Below are 22,381 nucleotides of genomic sequence, written 5' to 3' on the forward strand. Positions count from 1 at the left end.
CACTGCTGCCAGCTGTATTGTTCCGCTGTAGGGAATCTCCTCTCAGGCTGTATAGCTACATTCATCATGAACTCCTGCAGTTTTTCGTTGACAGGTGACGATATGAATGGTTCTGTGTGAATAATCTGCGACGAAGGGGATATAAATAAGACCACGATCGCGTTAGGGTCTCCTTTTAGTGCTGTGTTGTGTGGTATAAACATGGCACAGGCATTAAAAGACCAGCGAGCTGTGTGTAGATTACCTGGGTGCATCAATTAATAGCATCGCGCTTCTAATATGGTCTCGTAAAGACTGTTAGACCAGCCTGTGTGTGCCTGAATAATAGGTTTAGTCAATAATAATAATAACAGCTAATAAACCCTCGATATAAACCAACAATCTCACATCGATATCAGTATTTGTTCAAAGCCAGCTCAAACAAAGTTAGGACATATCTTTATATAATATATAATATCGTTCCTGTCTTAACATTAATTACTTTTGCCTTTTGCTGTCAGCACAGACCTAGGTTATCTCTGACGCAAGCGCTCATCATAGGCGTCTCTCCCATTTCACAGAATCATATGTCTCTGAGCGACACCGCCGCTCGACCAATCAGAGCGCGACTCGGCCTCTACGTCGAGGGCGGGTCTCGCAATCCGGACCAATCGCGGCCGCTCGTATTGTTTTGACCTCTGAAACCGCATCACCGCCTACCTCGTGCCCATGGCGGAGGAAAGCTATAAATAAAGGCAACACTGTATCAGAAGGGGGACGAAGTTGCGAAACTCCCGAGTAGGAGGGAGCTACTCTGCAAGCCTGCTGAAAGAGGAAAAGAAACGCTAAATAACCTTAAAAGAACACAAACCGAAGCAAACCGTAAACGCCAATCCTCCGAAATCTACATGTACTGGAATACTTTTTTGTATTGTTGATAATATATTCTATGTGAAGAAAGTATTTATACTTTTTTTCTATTTGCACTAACTAACGGTACTTCAGAACTACTGAGAATCTTTATTTTTTACAAGAAAAGTAAGTATATTCACCCGACTCCACACTGTTTCTTGTGATATATGTAATGTCCTTATGTTAAATTCGCTCGCTGTCGCACTGTGTCTCTATTCGTACTTACTAAGCTGATTTGCTGCGTCAGTCCACTAAGTTAGGGAGGGGTGTGTGTGCCTGTGTGTGTGTGATAGAGAGTGAATGTGTATGCAGGCGCTTGCGTGCGATAAAAGTGGGGAGTAGCTATGTCAATTATTTTCTCGTCTCGGTTTTAAAAAAAATGACAATCATTTTTTCACACAGAAGCTCCAAGTACGCCTGTCGTGCTCGTGGAAATTACACTGTAGCCTGCAGTGTCGCACTTTTAATTGTAGCTTTAATTGTATCCTGCGATGTCAAAGGGTTGTCATCGCTGTTACAGTCAGAGAAAATGTAACAATATTCGTCTCAACTCACGAAACCCGATACGTTGAATTCAGACCTGTAGCCATTCGGGCAGCCGACAGGAACCTTCTACTGTCTTCGAGGGGCAGTTTCATGAGGGAGGCGATAAATGTTGCAGTTGTTTTCCTGTGCAGCTTTTTATCCACTCCCCGTCGAGGTAGAGAGGGGAAAAAAACACACACATCTACTTTAAGGTATTCATAAGGCATCGACAAGTTGAGCCCTCTCTCTGTATCCGTCAGTCCAGCTTCTCTAAAGGGCGCAGCCTATATTTCCTTGAATTTGGTCTTTATAGTGTATGACATTTCCATGATCTACCGTCGTGTTTCAACATTGAAGTATCCCCCTCTTGTCTTTGCTAAAATTGCTAAACGTATGGGTGTAGCCATAGTGGTTTAAGTCCTATTTCGACATTGTTGTTAATCTAGGAAGCGATCCAACTAATCGGTGGTTGCTGTACGCCTATGACCACAGTCACAGTGACGCGATTGTCAGCTTTGAAACCCACCCAAAATCATTTGCTTCTGCCATCAGGCTTTACCGACGAGGCACTTCTTCTGTTTGATTTACCCTTTATGGTGAATTAAATGCAACTTCGCCGTTCGTTTCCCCGTGTCCTGCTGTATGAATGTTATCCAGTAGCCTATTATGTAACAGGATTGCAGAGTCCTAGTGCGAGGTCAATGTGTCCAATGCCTAGTTTTTGACAGATAAACAATATATGCACACAGCTCAGTGCCAGACAAGCGAGAAATAAAGTAGACTCTGTTTAATATGTCTCCAGTAGCTGCACATTTTTCCCTATCTGGTTGCTGCTGTGACACAGTTTGGCTATCTGAGCTCACAGCAGGCAAAAACTGCAACATCCACTTGTATTTCAGACAGACACAATAATTAAAAGCCGCTTAAACTGGCCTTAAAAAAAGATTTGAATAGTTGTGTCAAATAACCGAAAAGATGGGATGATCTGTTGTGAATATCTGATGTGAGCCTCTTAGAAATATTTATATAATGATGTCAACATTTCAAAATGAATGATTAAGGTTTTTTTTTCTCCCTCTACCAATTGTTGCAGGAAAAATATCACACCCTGTGGAAGGACACCACTTCTACAAAACCAGCACTTTTGCTTTTGAACCTGTTTTATCCAAGTTGTGATTGCTTTTGTCATCCTGCCTGGAGAGCATCTGTGTTGCCAACCACGGATAAACAAAGCAGACCCAGTGGACACATTCAAGGTCAGACACACCTATTCTTCACGCACCGGGTAAACGTCAGCAGTTAGCTATGCAGCTTGAAATCCAAGTAGCTCTCAACTTCATCATCTCGTACCTGTACAACAAGCTGCCGAGGCGAAGGGTCAACATTTTCGGCGAGGAGCTGGAGCGCCAGCTGAAGCAGAAGTACGAGGGACACTGGTACCCTGACAAGCCATACAAGGGCTCGGGATTCAGATGCATTCACGTGGGGGAGAAGGTGGACCCTGTGGTGGAGAAGGCAGCCAAAGAGAGCGGGCTGGACATTGAGGATGTCCGCAACAACCTGCCCCAGGACCTCAGTGTGTGGATTGACCCCTTTGAGGTGTCCTATCAGATCGGGGAGAAAGGGCCTGTCAAAGTATTGTACGTTGATGACAGCAATGAAAGTGGAGCTAACAGTGGGGGGCTTGATCTGGACAAGGAGATCAAGAACAGTTTCAACCCAGACGCACAGGTCTTCATGCCCATCACCGAGCCTGTGAACGGTGCCTCTCCGGGCTCCAGCTCACCCTCTCCTCCTTTCGGCCACTCGGCAGCCGTCAGCCCCACCTTTATGCCCCGCTCCACGCAGCCTTTAACCTTCACAACAGCCACCTTCGCTGCCACCAAGTTTGGCTCCACTAAGATGAAGAGCAGCGGACGCAACAACAACAACGGCGGAAGCGGTGCCGCGAACAAGGTCGCGCGCACCTCTCCCACCAACCTGGGCCTGAATGTGAACAGTCTCCTGAAACAGAAAGCCATCTCCACCTCCATGCACTCTCTGTACGGGTTGGGCCTCGGAGCGCAGCAGCAGCAGCACCAGAAGCCCTCAGCCCTGTCTCCCAATGCAAAGGAGTTTGTGTTCCCCAGCCTGCAGGGCCAGGGCAGCCAGAGTGCTCTCTTTCCCGGGGACAGCTCGCTCAGCCTCAGCCCGCTGCAGTACAGCAATGCCTTCGACATGTTTGCGGCCTATGGTGGCCTTAACGACAAGTCCCTTATGGATGGCTTGAATTTCAGCTTGAACAACATGCAGTATTCTAACCAGCAATTCCAGCCAGTTATGGCCAACTAGTACATGTAAAGGTACTACCTAAGCTACTACTTCACACAGAAATGACCAGAGATAATGTGATGGGGGGAAACAAACACAAAATGCACATTTTGAGAAAAAAAAAAAAAAAAAAAGTGTAAACAAGAACAGAATGTCAAGGATAAAAGGAAAAAGTGACTTGTCAACTGTAAGATCTGTGTTACGAGTCTAAGAGCATGAGCCCGAGGGTGAATTACTTTGCCCCCTTGAGTTATACCTTTTTTTTTTCTTTAATGATGAAGCTTGTAGTACAAGATGTCCAAGCTTGGTTACCTAAACTTCAACATGCATCATTGTTATTTCTTTTGCCAACCAAGCACAAAATATTTTTTTTATGTGACTGTTTTAAGATATAAAAAAAGACAAAAAAAAAAAAAAAAAAACCACCACAAGTCATGGCCTCTTTCAGTATTTAAACATAACTGGACACCGCCAATTTTTCAAGAAATTGGCAAAAATAAGTGGGATTTCCTGGTCTTTTTTCTAATTGTATAATTTAATTTAGTACAGAGTTTGTAAAATATCAGAGTATCTATTGTTTCTACGACATGGTATTGCATTTATATCTTTTTACTACTCCAGTGATCTGTGATGGCTGCAGCAACTTTATGTTTTCTTTTTTATTGAAATTATAAAATGAATCCATCTTAAAAAAAACATTGACTATTCTAAAGATTGTGTACAGAATATTCCGTAGTGGTGGGATTTAAGAATATTTGCTTTTTTGAAAAACATAAGAGTTGTATTTTCTGTTAAGAGTTTAAAGATTTTTGCTATATTATGGACAAAATGTAATCGTATATTAATTTTGTACCTACATTGTGCAATACTTGATAAAACAAACGGTATAACAAAGTATTCGGAGTCAGTGTCTTACATGTTAAGAGGGACTGATAGTTTATTAAGTTTGTATTAAAAAGCTTGAAAATAATTACTCTTGTTCAGTTTGTCATTGGTTTTTGTGGTTGAGCTGGTCTTACCCAGGGTATTTGAATCTTCTGAACATGTAGGGGCAAATCCTAAAGTCTGTCCTGAAGTCAGATCAGTCAGGTTTTTCCTAAATACGTATGCCACATCCAATTTTAATGAACCTATTTGCTACATTTGTGGGTCTTTAGCGAAACGGTTTGACAGCTTGCTTACAGCTGACAGATTGCAGGGTAAGCTTGTTACATTAGTGAATCGCATCAGGAACTAATGCTACAGTAGATTATATATCACATACTGCAACACATTTTATATCCTCTGCCAGTGGCCCAGATATATTAGTGCGCAGGCGTCATCACAGGCTCTCAGCAGCATTTGTTCACACCACACAGACTGTGTTGTTTAACAGTTGCCCTTGGGCTAAGTGTCATTACACATATGGATACAGGGTGTGTGATAGTGTCAAGCCTGATAACCTCTTGAACCTAAGCCTGGCCTTATATGTATGACAAAAGCAAAGACACATCCAGAGGCTTATACACAGACCTTGTAGTGCAGGTAAAAGCATTAAGAGAAAGCCCCAATCTGATGCAAACAGATAGCATATCTACAAAGTGCCACAGTTTTTAATGAAGCATATAAAAACAGCAAAATTGTTTCCAGTAACTCTCTGTGCATCATCAGTCCATAGGAGTGCGTGGGCGACAGGTTATAGGAAGACATCTTCTCAGGTTGCCTAAAGTGCTTGTTTGCAAAATACTGAATCCTGACCAGCTCCAGGGGGCTGTTACTCTCTTCTGTCGACCTCCCCGCAGAGAGGAGGCCAGAAAACACACCTCAACCCCCTGTTACAAGGGACTCAGCAGAGCCATTATTAATTGTAATAATAAAACATATCATGCAGTACTGGGGAAAAAAACAAAACTGTGTTGAAACATGTTCAGGAGTGTGTAGCCAAATGCCAAGCTGGTCAGTTACATTTCACCCAGTGTCCTCAAGGATATGGCCTGTTAATGGATAACAGGCAGTAGATTTAAAGCAGGGTAGAGTAGTGAGGTGCAAATAAGTACATCCTAAGAGACCACTGGAGTTGAAAAATAACAGAATGGCTGAGCATTTACTTATTTCAGATAACCATTATCTTTCATAAATGGTAGCATTTTTAATATTCAGATGTTAACATTGTTGCTTGATACATTAGTTTGCACATTTCTACAGCAATGATTATGATAAATAGAGGCATTATTTTAGAGCGACGAGATGAATCCAAGATGTCGAGAAGGCTTTTGGTAGCAGATAAGCATTGGGGTCATATGCACTGAAGGTAATTTAGAGCTTTTTTTCATACAGAATGTGTAATTTCAGCAGAAACCTCATTCTGCTGCATCAGAGCAAAACCACATTTTTTTTTTGATGACCAGTATTGAAGTTGAGACCTCTGTGCTGTTACTGCTGTTGCTCCTGATGAGAGGTTGTTGGAGTGTATCATGGCAGCGCTGACTGACTAAAATCACCCTGACCCTGCCGGCGTATCACGGTCCCTCTGGGGCTGGGTCATCATCGCCTGTCTGTCTGTGTGTCCCCTGATACACTTGGGGCTTGATGGGCTGTGTAAAGTTCAGAGTATGTGTGTGTATGTGTGGGTGTTTGTGTGTAAGTGGGGGGGTTTATCTCAGCTGCTGATACTGTGAGTGTTACACAGTCTGGTGGGAGTGTGTTTGTTTATCTTGGTCTGTGACACGGTGCCCGTGTGCATGTATGATAGAGCCGGATGTTTGTGAGGAACAGGGCATTCTGGGAACACCTTTGATGGATTATGATTTCTTTTTCGCGCAACTGTTCTGCCCAGCACAGTCGTTTTATTGATGGTCGTCTGTAGATAACAACTCAGCACGGTGACTATCCAAGCTAGTGCAGGAGAGGCAGAGCAGTCATGGACATCTGCTCTCTTTTTATCCAGGTTGTGTTTTTCTATGCAGGGTGAAAATCAATAGGACATATAAGGTTGTGACCATCTATGTCCTGTATTTGTAAATGAAAAGGAGTGTGTACTGTGAACTCTAGCGATCACTATCACCACTATTTGTCCTCTAGTTTGTTTCCGTTTATTTAAAAAAAAAAATTGGATGGTTATAGTAGCCTACATGTTTTGTTCAAACAACAACAACAGCTATGCTTAAATTGTGGGTAAACTTTACATCATGCAAACCCTTCAAGATTCTGATATAAAGGCTGTAAATGATCAGTGAGTATATTTAATTTTTTGCATCACCACCAACTTAACCATACACACTCTCTTTGGCCCTTACAACATGCAAACATGATACTAATATTATCCTTTTCTTATTTTGAAATTTAAAATATATTTGTTTTGTTCGTAAAATCCTGTATTCGTTACTTTCCTTCTCTGCCTGCATCCCCAGGGTCGACTGAAGGGCAGTGGAAGAACTTAGGGAGATAACAACAAGAGCGAGGGGAGTGCGATGCAGAGTACGTGAATGCCATGAAAATATAATACTAAGTATACAAGTGCAGCAGGAGGCTGCTGAGGGTATAGGAAAAAGAAACACACAGGCTTGGTGAGAAGAAGAGGGAATGGGACGAGCATGAAGTAATGTAACTGGGAGAGAGGAAGAGTGAGAGTGAAACACTGCCGGCGCCGTTATTGATACTAATATGTGCCAAATGCAGCCCTCAGCCCCCACCGCTCTCTGCCAGTACCTCTCTTTGCCTGTCATAAAAACAGGTGGTGCTCAGCTCAGCTTGTGGTCCCGGCCAGCCGACAAGGCCGTATGGTAATGTCACCCTCCTCAGCAAAAAAGCAGTTAATGGCTTTTCAGTCCCTCGCCTTGGTCCAACCCCTCGTCCCATCTATTTCTGGAAGCATGCTGGAGCCGATTGAGCAATGATAAGCTGGAGGGAATTGTGCTTTCCTCTGAACATTACTTTACCAACACCTTATCTGGATCTCACAAGAGCGGTGGGTGGTGGGGGGAGTAGAGGATAACAGCCCAATGTAGAAGATCTACCCCTGTCCCTGATGCTTCTTTTGGAGCAGCCACACAAAAAACCCCAGAAATGTTATGTTTTAAGGGTGTGCTACAAATATGTGAGATTAAACATCTTGCATCTAGCACACATTAAGGAGAACATTTGTTGACTGATCTCACAGTTGAAGCTTAAATGACTACCAAGGGTATTGACACAGTTGCTTTAAACAGTTGCTCACACACCCATTTGGAACACACGGGCTGTTGCTGGTAGGCAGACATGAAACAGTTTACATTCATTCAAATAGATTTGTGTGCCGTGCTAGTAGCTACACCCTGAAGCTGAAGCCTGACTTGTGCTAATTCAAACAGAGCCGGAGCTCAGAACTTTTTTGTTTTTGTTTTTACAAAGTTTTAATATGTGTAGTATGAGGATGTATGTGTTTATATGACTCTTATAAATGAGCTGTTTGTGCTGGATGCATCGCATGCCTGGTGACTCTTGTCATAACACTTTCGTGTCTTCCTGTGTACACACACCCACACCCACATCCACACAGAAACGCACATTGTAAACTGTATTTAGAGTTTCTGATGCATGGTGGGAGTTGTCCGGTTTGCTTTGTACACCGATATCCTCAGCAGACACTCACGCGCCCAGCCCTTTAAACTGCAGCTGCTCTTATCTGCACAAGGAAACTAAAAACAAACACAGGGTTCTGCATGGGCCTCCCCAACCCCTCCCTCCCCCTTCCCCTCCCCCTCCCCACACCTCTCAGGGTGATGCACTTTGGTTTCCAGTGTTGTCTATCATGCCACTCCTGGACCTGCTACCGGGCCCCCTGTGATACTTTACAGCAGACGGGTGGGAACAGAAAACTAACTACCAAAGTTTAATCCTCACCCGCGAGTAAATCAGCTCCGGCTCCGCTGTTTAGGAGCTTTGTTTTTAGGCCCTCGGTGTCTACGTGTTCTGTCCGCCTTATCAAGTAGAGATAAAGATTTATCTCACATCTGATATGTTGTTGTTTTGTCTGTATTTAGTTCTTCTATTTACTGCTGCATGAGTTGACAAGATAGTTCAGGTCAGAGTTCTGTTACAGCATGTCACCTTTCAAAATGTGCTGCATTTAGAAATAGGAGTCGTGGCTTGCGTATAAAAAAAAATAAATTAAAAAAAACCCTGCTGCTGCATCTCATTATTTCTCTTGTTAGGGTGAAACTGTACCTCTATTTCTGGAGGTAAAGGACTAGCTTTCCTCTGTAGTTGTGAGGAATTCGGTCACTTTCAACAGTGTCCAAGCCACATGAATCAGGCTCATCTTGTCAAGTGGAGATTAATCAGTGCTGTGCAATCTGCAGATCTTTGGCGCTGGTGGTGATGGTGGGGGAGTCAAGAATAGGAGGAAGGTATTGGACAGTGGACACCTGCTATATATCACCTCCTGGTGTGTGTGTGTCCGAGTGAGAAAGAAAGACATGAAGGACGCTATAGCAACAAAGGAATCTTATGGTGTCTCTGGCAGAGTTTGTGTCCAGAAGAGGCTGCTTTGTAACCAGGAGAGGGGGGAGAGGTGTCAGGGCATGCATGGGGAGGAAAACCAAAGTGCACACACACATGTTTTGTCCATATAAGAAGCCTTTTGCTCCGAATTGAGAAAAACAAACATGCGCATCACCCTACATGCTTTCTCTGTATCAGAGAAAACATAGCTATTGCTTTCTTAACACATTTTCTCTCTGGATTTACCTCAGAACTTTTAACACTTTAATTCATAACATTTCAACACAAATTAAAGGGAGGAAACCCTTGTGCTGACTGGCCATGCAGCTTCCATATCCATTACTTTCCGTAACTGCAAGTGCAGAGCTAAAACAGTTTTTCACAGGGTTCGTGTATCCTTCAACTCTCAAAGGACAGGAACAGGGACAGGAAGTGAAAACATGCAAACACACAGCAATAAAGCCATCTCTGTATCGTTCACGGGCAGCGGCGCAGGGCAGCAAGTCCTGAATGAACGCTTCTATGTCAGTTTTAGGACTCCATAGCTGAAAAAAAGAAGAGTGTGTCGTTACAGTGACAAAAAAAAGGCAAAGTAAGTTATGATTATTAGAGTGGTAAATGGCACATGTGATTGCAAGTAATAACTCAAGAATGTAACAGCCTCTGAGGAGAAGTGTTTTCATTTGACAGCAGTTGAGAGTTGTCTAAGTGAACCTGTTTGGACATCACCAGGAAATGTCTTCACAGCTGGAACAGCACCGACTGACTAAAGAGTCTGGAATTTCAACCATCCCACTAATAAGACTGCCTGGGACTCTCACGTGCAGGCCTCAACACACACTTCCCCGTATCACTTTCTCCAACATATAACTACATTACTGCTTAAAATAGCAAAGTAAAAGAAGAGTGTGAGATATTTCCACCAAATCCTGTATTTCAGCTATTCGACATCTCAAGTTTAAACATCATACCACCAGACCAAGTAAAGCTGTGTCACCAAAACTATTTTAATTCTTGTGAAATCAACCCTTCGTTTCTAAAAGGATGAACGTGTTAGTTCTTAATTTCAGAGGTGACACAGTGTAACTTTAGGATAAAGAGAACTGTTGGGCCAGTGTTATTGGTGCTGTGTTGACCATATTAACTTGACACATAGCCTGCTGGGGTGGGTGTGCACTTCCATGCAAATGAAATTGTTCCTTATTTGCATGCATTTATAGCACAATTAGATTGTGTTAGTTATTTGCATTGGTAAATGTAAAACATGTTCCATTAACAGTTTACCCTCCATGTTTAGTTCATTTGCATTTTCATTTTCCCGTAGAGAGTTACTGATGTTTGCACTGCTCAACACATTATCCTCAAAGTGAGATGCAGGGAGATCAGGGGAAGTTATCATCATATGGAGGAAAAAATGCACTAAATGGTATGAATAGCATGAATGTGACCTTCTTTTTATTTATTTTTTCTGTTGGACTCATAACAGTTTCACTTTTCAACATCTGCAGCTGGTCACAACGTCCATCACCGCTGTCAAGCAGATGTTTTGGCTGCCCTCCGCTGGAAAAAAAGAATCCGTCTTCCTTCCTATTTCTTTAAAAACTGAGATTTCGTCACTTTTTCCCCTTTGTGTCAGACACTTGGTGGTGATGGAATGAACAGACCTTGATCTGTGTGTCAGGTGAAAATATGTGTCTGCTCTCCTCCACCGGCATGAGCGCAAGAATTGACTGTATCCACTCAGCCTCCGCCCGAGTGTCCTCACCCAGTTTGTGCAATGATTTGGGGAATGTAGCACACACCTGTCAACCAACAGCACCGCACAGAGAGTCTCTAATGAAGCCAGACTTTGTGGTTATGATAGAGATTCCTCCATCCAACTGTCTCCTCACCCTCAAAAGAAAAGTACATTTGTTTCTGCACTGTAAGAGTATCATTATAATGATTCTTTGAGAGGAAAAAAGTCAACTCTTTGCGATGAAGACTTCTTGTAATCTTGTAGAATATAGGGGTAAATGATATTTAAAAAAGAAAATCAAGCGAAGACAGGTTATTTAATTGCTTCTAACAAATTGTTAGAATGTTTTTATTTCCAGCTCCTCTTCACGGTCCTTTAATCAGTTCACTAACAACATCAAATTAATTGCATTGTGTATTGTTGGGTTGTTGTGTGAGACATTCTACCTTGTGAAACTAACATGAACTGTCAGGTATCTTCCAGGGCTGTTTGCGAGGGACTCATCATTTGACACATGCTAAAATATTGTGTGACGTTAATAAATAGAGAGAGGGAGTCGTCGGGGCCTGTTAACTTGCTGTTGAATCCAGTTTAGGGAGAGGACGCAAATGGAAAAACAATAGCTGAAACGATCACTGTGTGGGTGACTGCTGATGCAAATTCTTATGCTCTCGGCAATAACCACTGACACATACGAGAACAGGGGGCTCCAGAGGAACCAATCACCTCTCACCTCATCGCCAAGTGGAAATACCACTGGCACTTTGTCAAACACTTGTTACCTAAAGACGCGCATGGCTTATGTCATCAAGTTAATGAGCATGTTGCTGATGCACGGATCAGTTTAGGAAAAAAGCAAATTGTGCTGCCATAAGTTGTCACATCCACGTCCACGTAGATTGCGTTGTGCATTGTTCTGCAGGCTCTCTCTTCCCACACACACACGCGCACTCACAACGTCACCGCTTTCACCAATCATTGTGATCCGATTAACATAATACTCTCAAAGCAATGGCTCCACTGTGACAAAAAAAGGCACAGTAACACATTACATTACAGAGCGGTTGTTGATTCTGATGCATAATACCAATACAAATACAGTCATGTCCTAATACTCTGTACTTGTGTGAATGTGTGCTTTGTTTGTTGTCCTATGTTTCAGTATTATAGGTTGTCCTTGTATGCCCGGGAGGACTTTGTGCAATTTATTACACAGCACAAAATTCCAATGGATTCTTAAAGATTATTTTCTGTACTTCCCACCAGAAGCATATTAAACCTTAGGCTTTGCAACATACACAGTGTTATGATTAGTGTCCTTTGTATCTGAAATCTTTTTGTTCCCCTTTGTGTGCATTGAACTGTGATTAAGAGAGCATTACAGTGATGTAACTTTACTGTACCCAGATAGACACAACCTGTGTGATATAGATGTGTGCATTCATGGTCTACACCTACACAAACATGACTGCTGAAGACTGCATGGAGTATAAAGGCCAATCTGAAATGAGATGGTCTGTGGTCTATGAAAGATTTCAATTTGTCCTGAGTTGCTGTTTGGTTCACAGAATTCGGATTATTCTGTTTTCATCCACCTGTTGCATCCTTTGTTACCTGTAAACGAAGGACGTGATTCTCTGCCATATTTCAAGGAGCCTTTGAAATGGGACAGCCCTGTCACTCCACCTGATTTAGCCTTTGAAGGATGCAGCAGCCATTGAACTGAGACACAGCTTGAATGTGTACATGTCTCTCTGTGTGGGCTGTTTTTCCCCCCCATTCTGCTGTTAAGTTTTTGTGTTTGTTAAAGGAGCACTTTGATATTACATGTGAATTTCAATTATGTTTACATGGTAAATATAAAGGTACAGCGAGTGGCCAATTAAACTCCACTGCTCTCAGTCCACGACATAATCTGGATAATCTACAACAGAATTCAATGCACATGTACATACACAATCCTGATATTTATTTCTGTACAGAATATTGTCACTGGGCTGTTCATACTTGTTTCACAATACATACAGTTACCAAAGTATATTCTGTACATAACTAATCATTCCTATTATATTATTTTTTCTGTATTTGTTCACTGTTGTATCTTATCAGTTAGCTGGCATTCTCAAGAAATATCCCAATACACCGCATTAACTGTTGTTGTTGAGGTGCTAAGCAGGTTTTATCACCTTTGGACAGAGCCAGGCTAAATGTATCTCTGCTAAGCTAAGCTAACTAGCTGTTGGCTATGCTTAGACTTGTGTGTGTCATAAAAGGAGACATAAACTAAGTGACATTGCACTAACAATACACTCTGGAGAACATGTTTATTTGCTTTGTTGCCTGTGCCCTCTTCAAAAACCTTAATCACGTGTGCATTATTGTTACCAAGGTGAGGTTATATCGGTCATAGGTGAGGAGGATAGAGATGAATGACCCTTTTGGCCGTTTAGGTAGGAGGGCTTGTTGAGTAAATGGCCGTCCCTGATTGAGCATTTTGCTGTGTTTATGTTGCAGTGTTTGTTTTGCACACGCAGCACAGGTGGACCAAATGATGTCACTCCTCTCCCACACAGAACAAAGATGCTCAAGGCTACTCCTTGTGTGTAGGCTGGTTGTGTGTGTATGCGCCTGTGTGTGGGATGTGCCAATGGGCCCTCAGTGGGTGGCGTTGCATAAGAACTTTAGATATGAAGAAGCATTAGAGAATTAAGGGGGGGGGGGGGGGGGGGGCTCTGTCATTAAGTGTCTGTCTTTCTCTTTCTCGCCTACTCGCCGTTCTCTCTCCCTCTGTCTCATACGGTACAGCGCACATGGACTGAGCCCAGCAGCACACTGTGGTGTCTGAGTCAACTATGTGGACCGTGATTTGCAGAAAAAAATCCCACTGAGCAACGGCAGTGTGTAAACACAAGACTGCACTGGACCGACGTTACAACTCGGATAGAGAGACAGCGAGAGAGAGAGAGAGAGAGAGAGAGAGAGAGGGAGGGAGGCAGTGACAAAAACAAAGAAAAAGGATTCCCACTCTCAGAACTATGTTGAGTGGTGGAGTGGTAAGTGAAAGTATGTGACCTCTCTGGTGTGAGCGGCTCTCTTCAAGTCATCCCACAGCATCTCCTCAGGAATAAAGCCTGGGCTCTGACCAGGCCACTCCAACTGGTTTGTGAAGCAAATTGACTTTAATGTTTAAGAGTCATTATCCTGTTACATCACCAGCGTCTACAGAGCTTCTGAGTCCAGACCCAGAGGCAACAAACCCCTAAATGAAAATGCTCCATCTTCACCTTTGGGATGATGCTTTCATTATTTTTTACACCGCAGCTCACAAAACATTTTTCCCAGAAGCTTTGTAGAGTGTCAAGCCCCTCTTTGGAGAACTTCAGGGGTGCAGTGATGAGCAGTGACATCTGCCATGGACTCTTTTCTCTATGCAACCATGCAGGTTAGAGAACAGGTGAGGTGGTGTTAACCTGCTTCAACATTTCTGCCAGTCGCACCTCCGCCAGTACCTCTAGATCAGCTGCAGGGTCGACAGCTGGACGCCACAGTTCACCGATTCACCCCCTGTTTCGGTACATCTTCTGGTGGAGTGGCAGTGGCGAAAGGTGATGTTTCCCCACCCCCACCCCCTACAGCATGATCTGCACATGATAACCCACTATGTTAAGCCCCCCAGCGATTCCTTTAAGCTGTCACTCTAAGCAATTTGTCATGTGACTGACCATTTTGTGTGTATTTCTGGAGTTTCTCTATGGACTGATTATTTTTTAAACTCTCTGAGATGACTCTGTGACCCTTTCAGCTTCGGACTAATGAACAATTATTGATCCTAAGTCTCTTCAGATCATATTTCCGTGAAGATTTGATATTTCCTATCATTATATGCCTCTTGTGAATAGCAATGGATCACACCTCCAGCCTGGTTTCATTGATTTGACCCCAACCCCTGACCCAGATGTTCGTTGTGTTAAATATGAACCAAACTTATGAATGATTTATTTGTTAGTTAAAAAATAGGTTTTCTTTTTTTTATATTTTTAACATGAAGATCATTTACTTATTATTAGAGAGATTAAACATACGTAGGCTACATGTCGATATATATCCAGTGGTTTCACCTTTTCTTGCCACTATAGGTGAGAAACAGAGGAACATTTAAAATGAGACCGACTGTTTGGCTTTGGCATTATCATAACAACAGAGCCATTTGCATCCTGGTGGTAGAAGCTGCCCCCACCCTCTACTCTTGACAAAAACAAAAAGGCCTTTAATATGTAATGGCATGCAAACTTGATTCTGAAATGTTTAATGGTGAGTGAGTGCTATGTTTACATAGGGTCCTTACTCCTGAGACTGTAGGCCTTGAATAAAGATTGGAAACACTGCCAGCACAGTTTTAGTTTTAAAAACTCTGTTGTTGTGTTGTTGTCTGCACTGGAAAATATGAAGATCTTTAGAAACAATGACGTAGACACCCAGGTGTCACAGAGACCCCTTCTGACTGGGTTGTATCAGCCTTGACCACCACTGGTGAACGTAGCGTGGATATTAAAGTTATAAGCATTATTGACCTTATTGCCTATGCTAGCAGCTGTTAGAGCACTTAAATTCTGCATTATTACACTACAGTTGCCCTTGTTGTTCCTCAGAGTCATTTGTGGAATTTTCAGCAAAACGTAGAGACGGCTAGAAAATCTGCTTCCTGTTTACACCAGGCAGCACGCGCCTGCCAGGTCTTTATGAATGGTCATGAGAAATTAATTTACAGGGGCTGGTAGGGATGAACATTACTTTTGCTTCTACTTCTCTCTTTTTTTTTTAATCATTCTGCGACCTGTCCAGTTTGACATATACCGTCCTCTAAGTGCATTGTGGGTATTTGGTTGTTCGTCATTATCAGATTTGACTTCCTTGTTTTTGAATTAATGATTTCAAGTTAAATACAGTAACTAATAACTACTACTATAAAAACAGCTAAAGTGCAGGAACATTTCTTGTAACAGCGATGTCATTTAACTATCTTTTGGTTTATGAGTCAACAATTTGCCCTCAGGTTAATGTCAAAGTCTTCATTGCCAACTATTTAGGCACGTTCACACTTGCACAGAGGTGCAGAATATAATCCTGTCTACCGCAAATTACGTTACTTTATTTATCCGTCACAATGACCGTGTCCTTGCTGTGTCTGCCCCCCAACCTTTTTCCAGATATTTTTAGTACGCCCTAGTGTGAGAACTCGCTATCGTGCTGTGTCTGCGCTGAGAGAGGTAGAAACAGAGCTCCTCTGGAATAATTGGAGACTCATGCAGTGTCTGTGTGTCTCTCTCCCTTTCTCTCTACGCTCCGCGGTGTGGTAGTGAACTGCACCATGCCAGCAGTTTGCCTGGAAGGAGGGAGGAAAGAAAGACTGTGTTATCTTAAGGAGGATTAAATGATTAGGGAGGGGAAAGAGGTAAAGGGAAACAAGTGCACTTATCTGGTGATTTGTACTAAATCCTGAGTTTGGTTCAAATGAGTTTAACTCAACAGCACTGTTGCATGATACGGTGTGGTGGCGCAGTGTTAGCAGCCTCAACAGAACAATTTAACAGTAAACCCAAATACTCTTTTGTTTGGCAAAACCAAAGCCTAGAGGCATAATCCCCTCTACGTGGAGTAATGGAGTTTTACAGTAGCCACATTTCAATGATTTATACATTGTCCCTCGGTCATGCGTCACCCCCTCCCCTCAGGCTGATAGCAGTCCACAGTAGGCCTATAAAACGTCAATCCCATCGTGTGATATAGTGCCTGCTGTGCTGTCAGCCATCGCAGAGGATTACTGGCAGAGTTGTGAGTTTTCTGGTAGCCGGCAGCAGCCAAAACGAGGAGAAGCAGGAGGAGGAGGAGGAGGAAATGGAAGTGGAGAAGCTGCAGAGGGCTTCTGCCAGGTCACGTCACACCATGTCACTGAAATGTGATCTGTAGGTCTCACTTGAAGGAGCACAGCCCTGATTAAACCGACTTTTAAAGCGGCCAAGTGTGTCCTGTAACGTATGAACCAGATGAAAATGAAATAAGGTGATAAGGTGCCTATACTGACCAAAAGACATAAAAGTAGAGTGTCACTGCTCATGCTGGTCAGGATAAATCATTGTGATTAAGCTAAAAATGTGCAGCAAATTTTCCCCCCTGAGTCACATTATAAAATATGGGTCAGATAACACAGATTTTTGCACTCAGAGGAGGGGATGTGTGAGTAAAAAATATAATATGGAACAGACGGCTATCTTCTGTGTAGAGTATTGAAGCCCGAGCCAACCAACTGGACAGTTTCCAGATTTTATGAAAAAGCAGTAGGTGAGTTTGAACCCTTCCCAGTAAGTCTATTTTGGTAAACAACGTTCTGAAATGATGTCTATATTCAGAGACAGATAATTATCCAGTGTTAGATTTTTTCCCTTCGATTTGGAAATAAAGGTAGTTTGTGTCATCTGATGTTCCCGACATAAAAACCTCTCAGTGTTCCACAAGAAAATAAGTTTGGCTGAGATAATAAAAGGCTTTAGCAGTTGTTGTGCCACTGCTACAGAAGTAGAGTTAAAATAGGGCACATTTCACCGTGCGACTGTTGCTGCTTCTCACCAGGAGCCTTCACCAAATATGAAGCTCTGAATTGTCAGACATGCAGTGTGACTTTTTCTATGACGTAGAGAATTAGGTGACAAAACACAAGTGCCGAGTTTGTGTGTGTATTTGTAAATACATGTAGACGTACGTGCTATTAATGTGAGCATGTGTGAGGGCGTACACATCTCGCCCTGCACATGTGTGTGTGTACTGTATGTGTGTGTGTATTTCATTAGGAATCGGTTTGATTTAATGGCAGCTCTTGGCTGCGCTCCACCGCTACTGCAGACGTCAACAGCCTGGCCATCTAGATGAGAAGGATGGGATGGGATGGGATGGAGGGGATGGGGGGATGGGAGGGGGAGGAGGGGTTGTTCGTGAGGAGAGCAGATGGAAGTACAGAGCGGTGAAAAGTTAGAGGTAGGAAAGAAAGAATGGACTGGTGACATGATGGAGAGGTTAGCAGAGACATGGATGGATGGAGAAATGAGAGGGAGAGGGAGGGATGTAGGAGGAGGGACTGAAATAGTGAAGAGTGATGGGTAGAGCTGCAGGAAGCTAGAGAGAGAGAGAGAGTATGAATAGAGGGAAGAAATTACAGCTTTGCCAGAAAAATGACGGTAATCATATATCAAATATAGACAGAGGGCAATAAAGAAAATATGCACCACCAGTTAAACCAGGACCAAGAGTCTTTGGCTTGCTGCAGAGGCTCTGTCTCAAAAATATTATATGGAACTCCGATAACGGATTAAGAGTCAACACATTCCTCTGACGACAGCATTCACTGTGACTGCAGAATATGTTGTGTCATCATCATTCAACCTGAACATATCACACAAATGATGTTGGATTGAACAAATATGACCTCATAGAATATACTTTTTTATAACTAAAGGTTCAACTATTTTTTTATTTGGCAGCCTTTTTTCTTTTTGATTGTAGTCATAAGCTCATCTGCTCTCTTGCTGAGAGTTACATGAGAAGATCAATACCGCTCTGACATGTGCAGTGCAGTAGATATGTCTCTGAAACCAGAGGTCGACTTACTTTAAAGTCTTGAAAGAGCGGCAACAGCAGCCTAGCTCTGTGCTGAAAGTTAATCTGTGCCAAAAAAAAAAGTATGTGTAAAAGTTATAGCTTTATGTGGGCTTACATGCTGGACCTCTTCTTGTCTTGGACCAGTTGCCAGGCAACCAGCACAGACTCAAGACATGAGGGTGGCATCAATCTTCATGTGCAAGGAAGTGAATCCTATGCCAAACTATTTAGCCTATGTAATGGTTACATGGTTTCAGGAAGGCTTTTGTGGACAAATTATCCTTTTTAAGTTTCATAGGAGTTGTTCATTTCTAATTTATTTTCCAAAGCACAACACAACTTCAAATAACTTCAAAAGTCACAATTGGGCATCAAGTTCACCACTTTTAAGTGTCTCCTTGTTGTCTGTATTTCCATCTGGTGTCATGTTGACAATGGTGTTTTCTGAATTTGCAGCAAGTCTGTGTATTTGTGTGTCTTTCCTTATGTTGCAGTTCTTTGAGTTAGGCTACCGCACCACACATGCTCCACACAGGTCTGGCATATAGGACTACTACAGCGTTTTGAGTCGTTTTCAGTGGATCCGTGTATATGCAGATTTTTTTAAACATTGCCGTATTTATGGAAAACTTTTTCAAAACGAACAAGAAAAAGATCGTTTTGGGTGAAGCTCTGTTTCCATGTGGCCTAAGTATGAAGTTGGGATGTTGAACAAACGTTTAGCAAGATTTCTTCTGGGCTGCATGTAATTGGCTGTTAATGTTAACGTTGGCTATGTGGCAACAGCAGAAGTTACAAGTTAAAGCTGTCTGCTATTACACAAACTACAAACAGTCCTGTCCAGTACCTCACTTTCTGAATGGACAACCAACACTTATTGCTTCCATAGTCGCCCAGCCTAGTCGCCAGTGACCTCTGCCAAATTCACACATCCTCCCTCAGTCATCTAAAATGAAGTAGTGCTATATGTGTCTTCCACAGGCAAACAGGTATGTGTGGGCTGACGGTTGACAGCGCAGCACTGTAACCCCATGTGACAGGTTGCAGAGTCAAAGACTGCAATGAGCCAGCAGGAAGGCAGTCTTTATTGAAGCCAATAGTTGGAGCTGTCTCTGGAGAAAAGCTGTTATTAGCATAGCCCTGCAGGGGTCTGTGCTACAGGTACCTCAAGGGAAAAGAGAAAAGAGGAAGAGAGAGAAGGGAGGAAGGAGAGAACGCAGACTTGAAAATTGAAAGAGCAGATGCAGAACAACTGGTTGTTACAATGATACCGATGACGACAGCAATAGTGACAGTGATAATGGTGATGGGTCCATGATCACAGTGATTGTCTGGGTATCTACGATGACGTTACTTAGTGCTAATAAGTATGATAATGCTAAATGCATTTTAAGCAGCAGTAGCGATGTCAACAGCAATGACCTTTGAATGACAGTATTCAAGAGTGTGCGTCATAGAAGAATCTGTTAAATTAAACCATTTGAGACACTGTGTGTGGCACCTCCTCTGTCATCTCTTTCTCGGACTGGACTTTGAGAATGTAAATGCTGTTGTCAAGCCAGAGATGAAAATATTATGTTGTGCCTAAGCCATAAGCTGTTGGATCCTTCCTCCCACCCTGCAATTGAAACTCCAGTCGTATTCATGGTGGCTTGACAGCCACACACAATAGACAAGGTAATGGTTGGGTACACACTGACACACACACACGCACTCACAAAATAGAAACGTATACAGAGTTGCAGTGAGACCACAGGCTTTCAGTGAACCGCAACATAAAGATCATCATTTAGACCGTTGCTTTCTCCTCCACAGGAAACTGCAGACACTGATTATATGCTATTTGTTTGTGTGTGTCTGTTTATGTGTGTGTGTGTGCGCGCATTTGACAGAGAGAAGAATTTATAGATGAAATTTAACACATTTTGGGACCTCTTCCACATCAATTCCCACATTACAAAAAAAAAAAACATATACAGTATGTGTATATATTTGTAATATAGTGTAATATAGTTACATGGTAACTTGCTATAAAATGAAATGGTTTTACAAGCAGTCTTGTTTACATTTTAAGTACACTTCACTTGCAGGAGAACGCATTAATGTTCATTAATTTGTTCTTAGTGCTCATTTACTGAAGCAGCAGTTTTATGAGAACAATAACAAAATTATTGAGCAGGGGAGGAGTCTTCTGTTTATTTTCTCTAAAATGATAACATCATCCAAGATGGCTCTCCTGAGAAACATACACCGCTTTGAAAAAGGTAGCGAGTGATCATAAATTACGAGTGGTGAGTCTTCCCGGAAGAGCATCTTCACTTAATTCAATTTTGAAATCATATGCTTGAAAAACACTTATGGTTAAGTGTGCTTTTATGAAATCTTAATAGTAATGACTGTTGATGTGACAAGCTTTGCTGAATGAATATGTATTATGTTTGATCCACCTCAGACTGATGTGTTGAAACGTTAAGTTATTCTGATCATTAGTAGAACAAAAGCCCCCATGTAAACACAACTAATGATACTAACCTTGTTTTGGTCGACAAATTTGTTCTTTTAAATGTATGTGTTAGCTCTTTAAAATGATATCACTCCTAAATGTGGATCTTCAGGAGTGACTGAGTCAATCGATTATTTGATTCCCTGTTATAGTAATGAATAGCATTATTCATAAATATATTGTCAAAGATTATTTATTTACATCACGGAAATAGGAATCTGTGAGAACTGAGTTAGTAGAACTGCATGTATCAAAATGAATACATGTGACAAATGTCGGCATCAACTTCTGATATCCAGCTCCAGAACCGCTAATAGAAACTGCACAGAGTGCTGTCACATGCTTGAACTGTTTATTTCCATCAGTACAGGATATCTCAGTGACGGGCAGATATTTAAAGTTGACATCTGATGAAGCTGTTGACACATTCGGCTTTGCTGTAGCACAACAGGGGGTTGTAGCTTTCATAGCTTTTGCTGTTGAGACTTTACAGTAATCACAGGGAAAACAGACACATCACTGTGCAGGTAATATTTATATTATTATTTTTTGTCTGATCTCTGTAATAGTGCTGAAGAATAGAGACACTGAATACAGTCAGAGGATGTAATACCAGTGGGTGTCCTCAAGGCTCTTCAGCAAAATGTGATTTCACCATTACGTCAGCTGCTAGTTAGCCCCAAAAGCAAACGCCTGTCAGATGGCAGTCACCAGCCAAATGTTATCTATGTGAGGCTCCCTGATACAATACAGATCTATTTTGTGTAATGAGGTTTGAGAGCCCCCGGCTATCACTCACAAAGAGATATTGATTTAAGCCAATATGAAATCAGAGAGTTTGACTTGAGGAAATAAATCTTGATAATAGATGTGGCCAAGTCCTAAGGTTCTAGACTTGCACCAACGTTAGCAGTTGTGTGCTCTCCTGGTTGTGACCCTGTCAACAAAGACAGGTTGTGTTTTAGATATTTAAGATTATAGGTACCTTTAATATCACTGTAGTGTTTCATCATCCATGGTGGCCATGTTAAAATATTTGCACAAGTTTTAGGCCTACATTGGGGCAGGTTTGACTTATGCATTTTTTTTTTTTTTTAAGAAAACTTGTTGAATATTGCTCTAGAAATAGTAAGTTTGACTTTTTAGGATATAAATGAGGGTGGACTCCAGTGTGCCCAGTGTTGTTAGCTTTACTTCAGAGTCATTATTAGAAAAGAAGTTATCTGACAACCTAAACCCAGCCAAGAATGAAAGCAATTATTTACTATTAACAACAATATGTTGGGATTTGGAGAGATTAAACT

General features: G+C 42.1%; 1 protein-coding gene across 1 annotated transcript; it reads left to right on the forward strand.

Moving 5' to 3' along the window:
* The first annotated feature begins 725 nt into the window (after positions 1–725).
* On the forward strand, positions 726–4,696 carry tob1a (transducer of ERBB2, 1a). The gene is made up of 2 exons (XM_083976558.1): positions 726–1,017; positions 2,510–4,696. Exon 2 carries the CDS (start codon positions 2,722–2,724, stop codon positions 3,745–3,747), a length of 1,026 nt encoding a protein of 341 aa, XP_083832684.1. The 5' UTR covers positions 726–1,017; positions 2,510–2,721; the 3' UTR covers positions 3,748–4,696.
* The last annotated feature ends 17,685 nt before the right edge of the window (positions 4,697–22,381 follow it).

This window comes from Trachurus trachurus (assembly GCF_905171665.1).
Source record: "Trachurus trachurus genome assembly, chromosome: 8".
In the NCBI taxonomy this organism is placed as follows: Eukaryota; Metazoa; Chordata; class Actinopteri; order Carangiformes; family Carangidae; genus Trachurus; species Trachurus trachurus.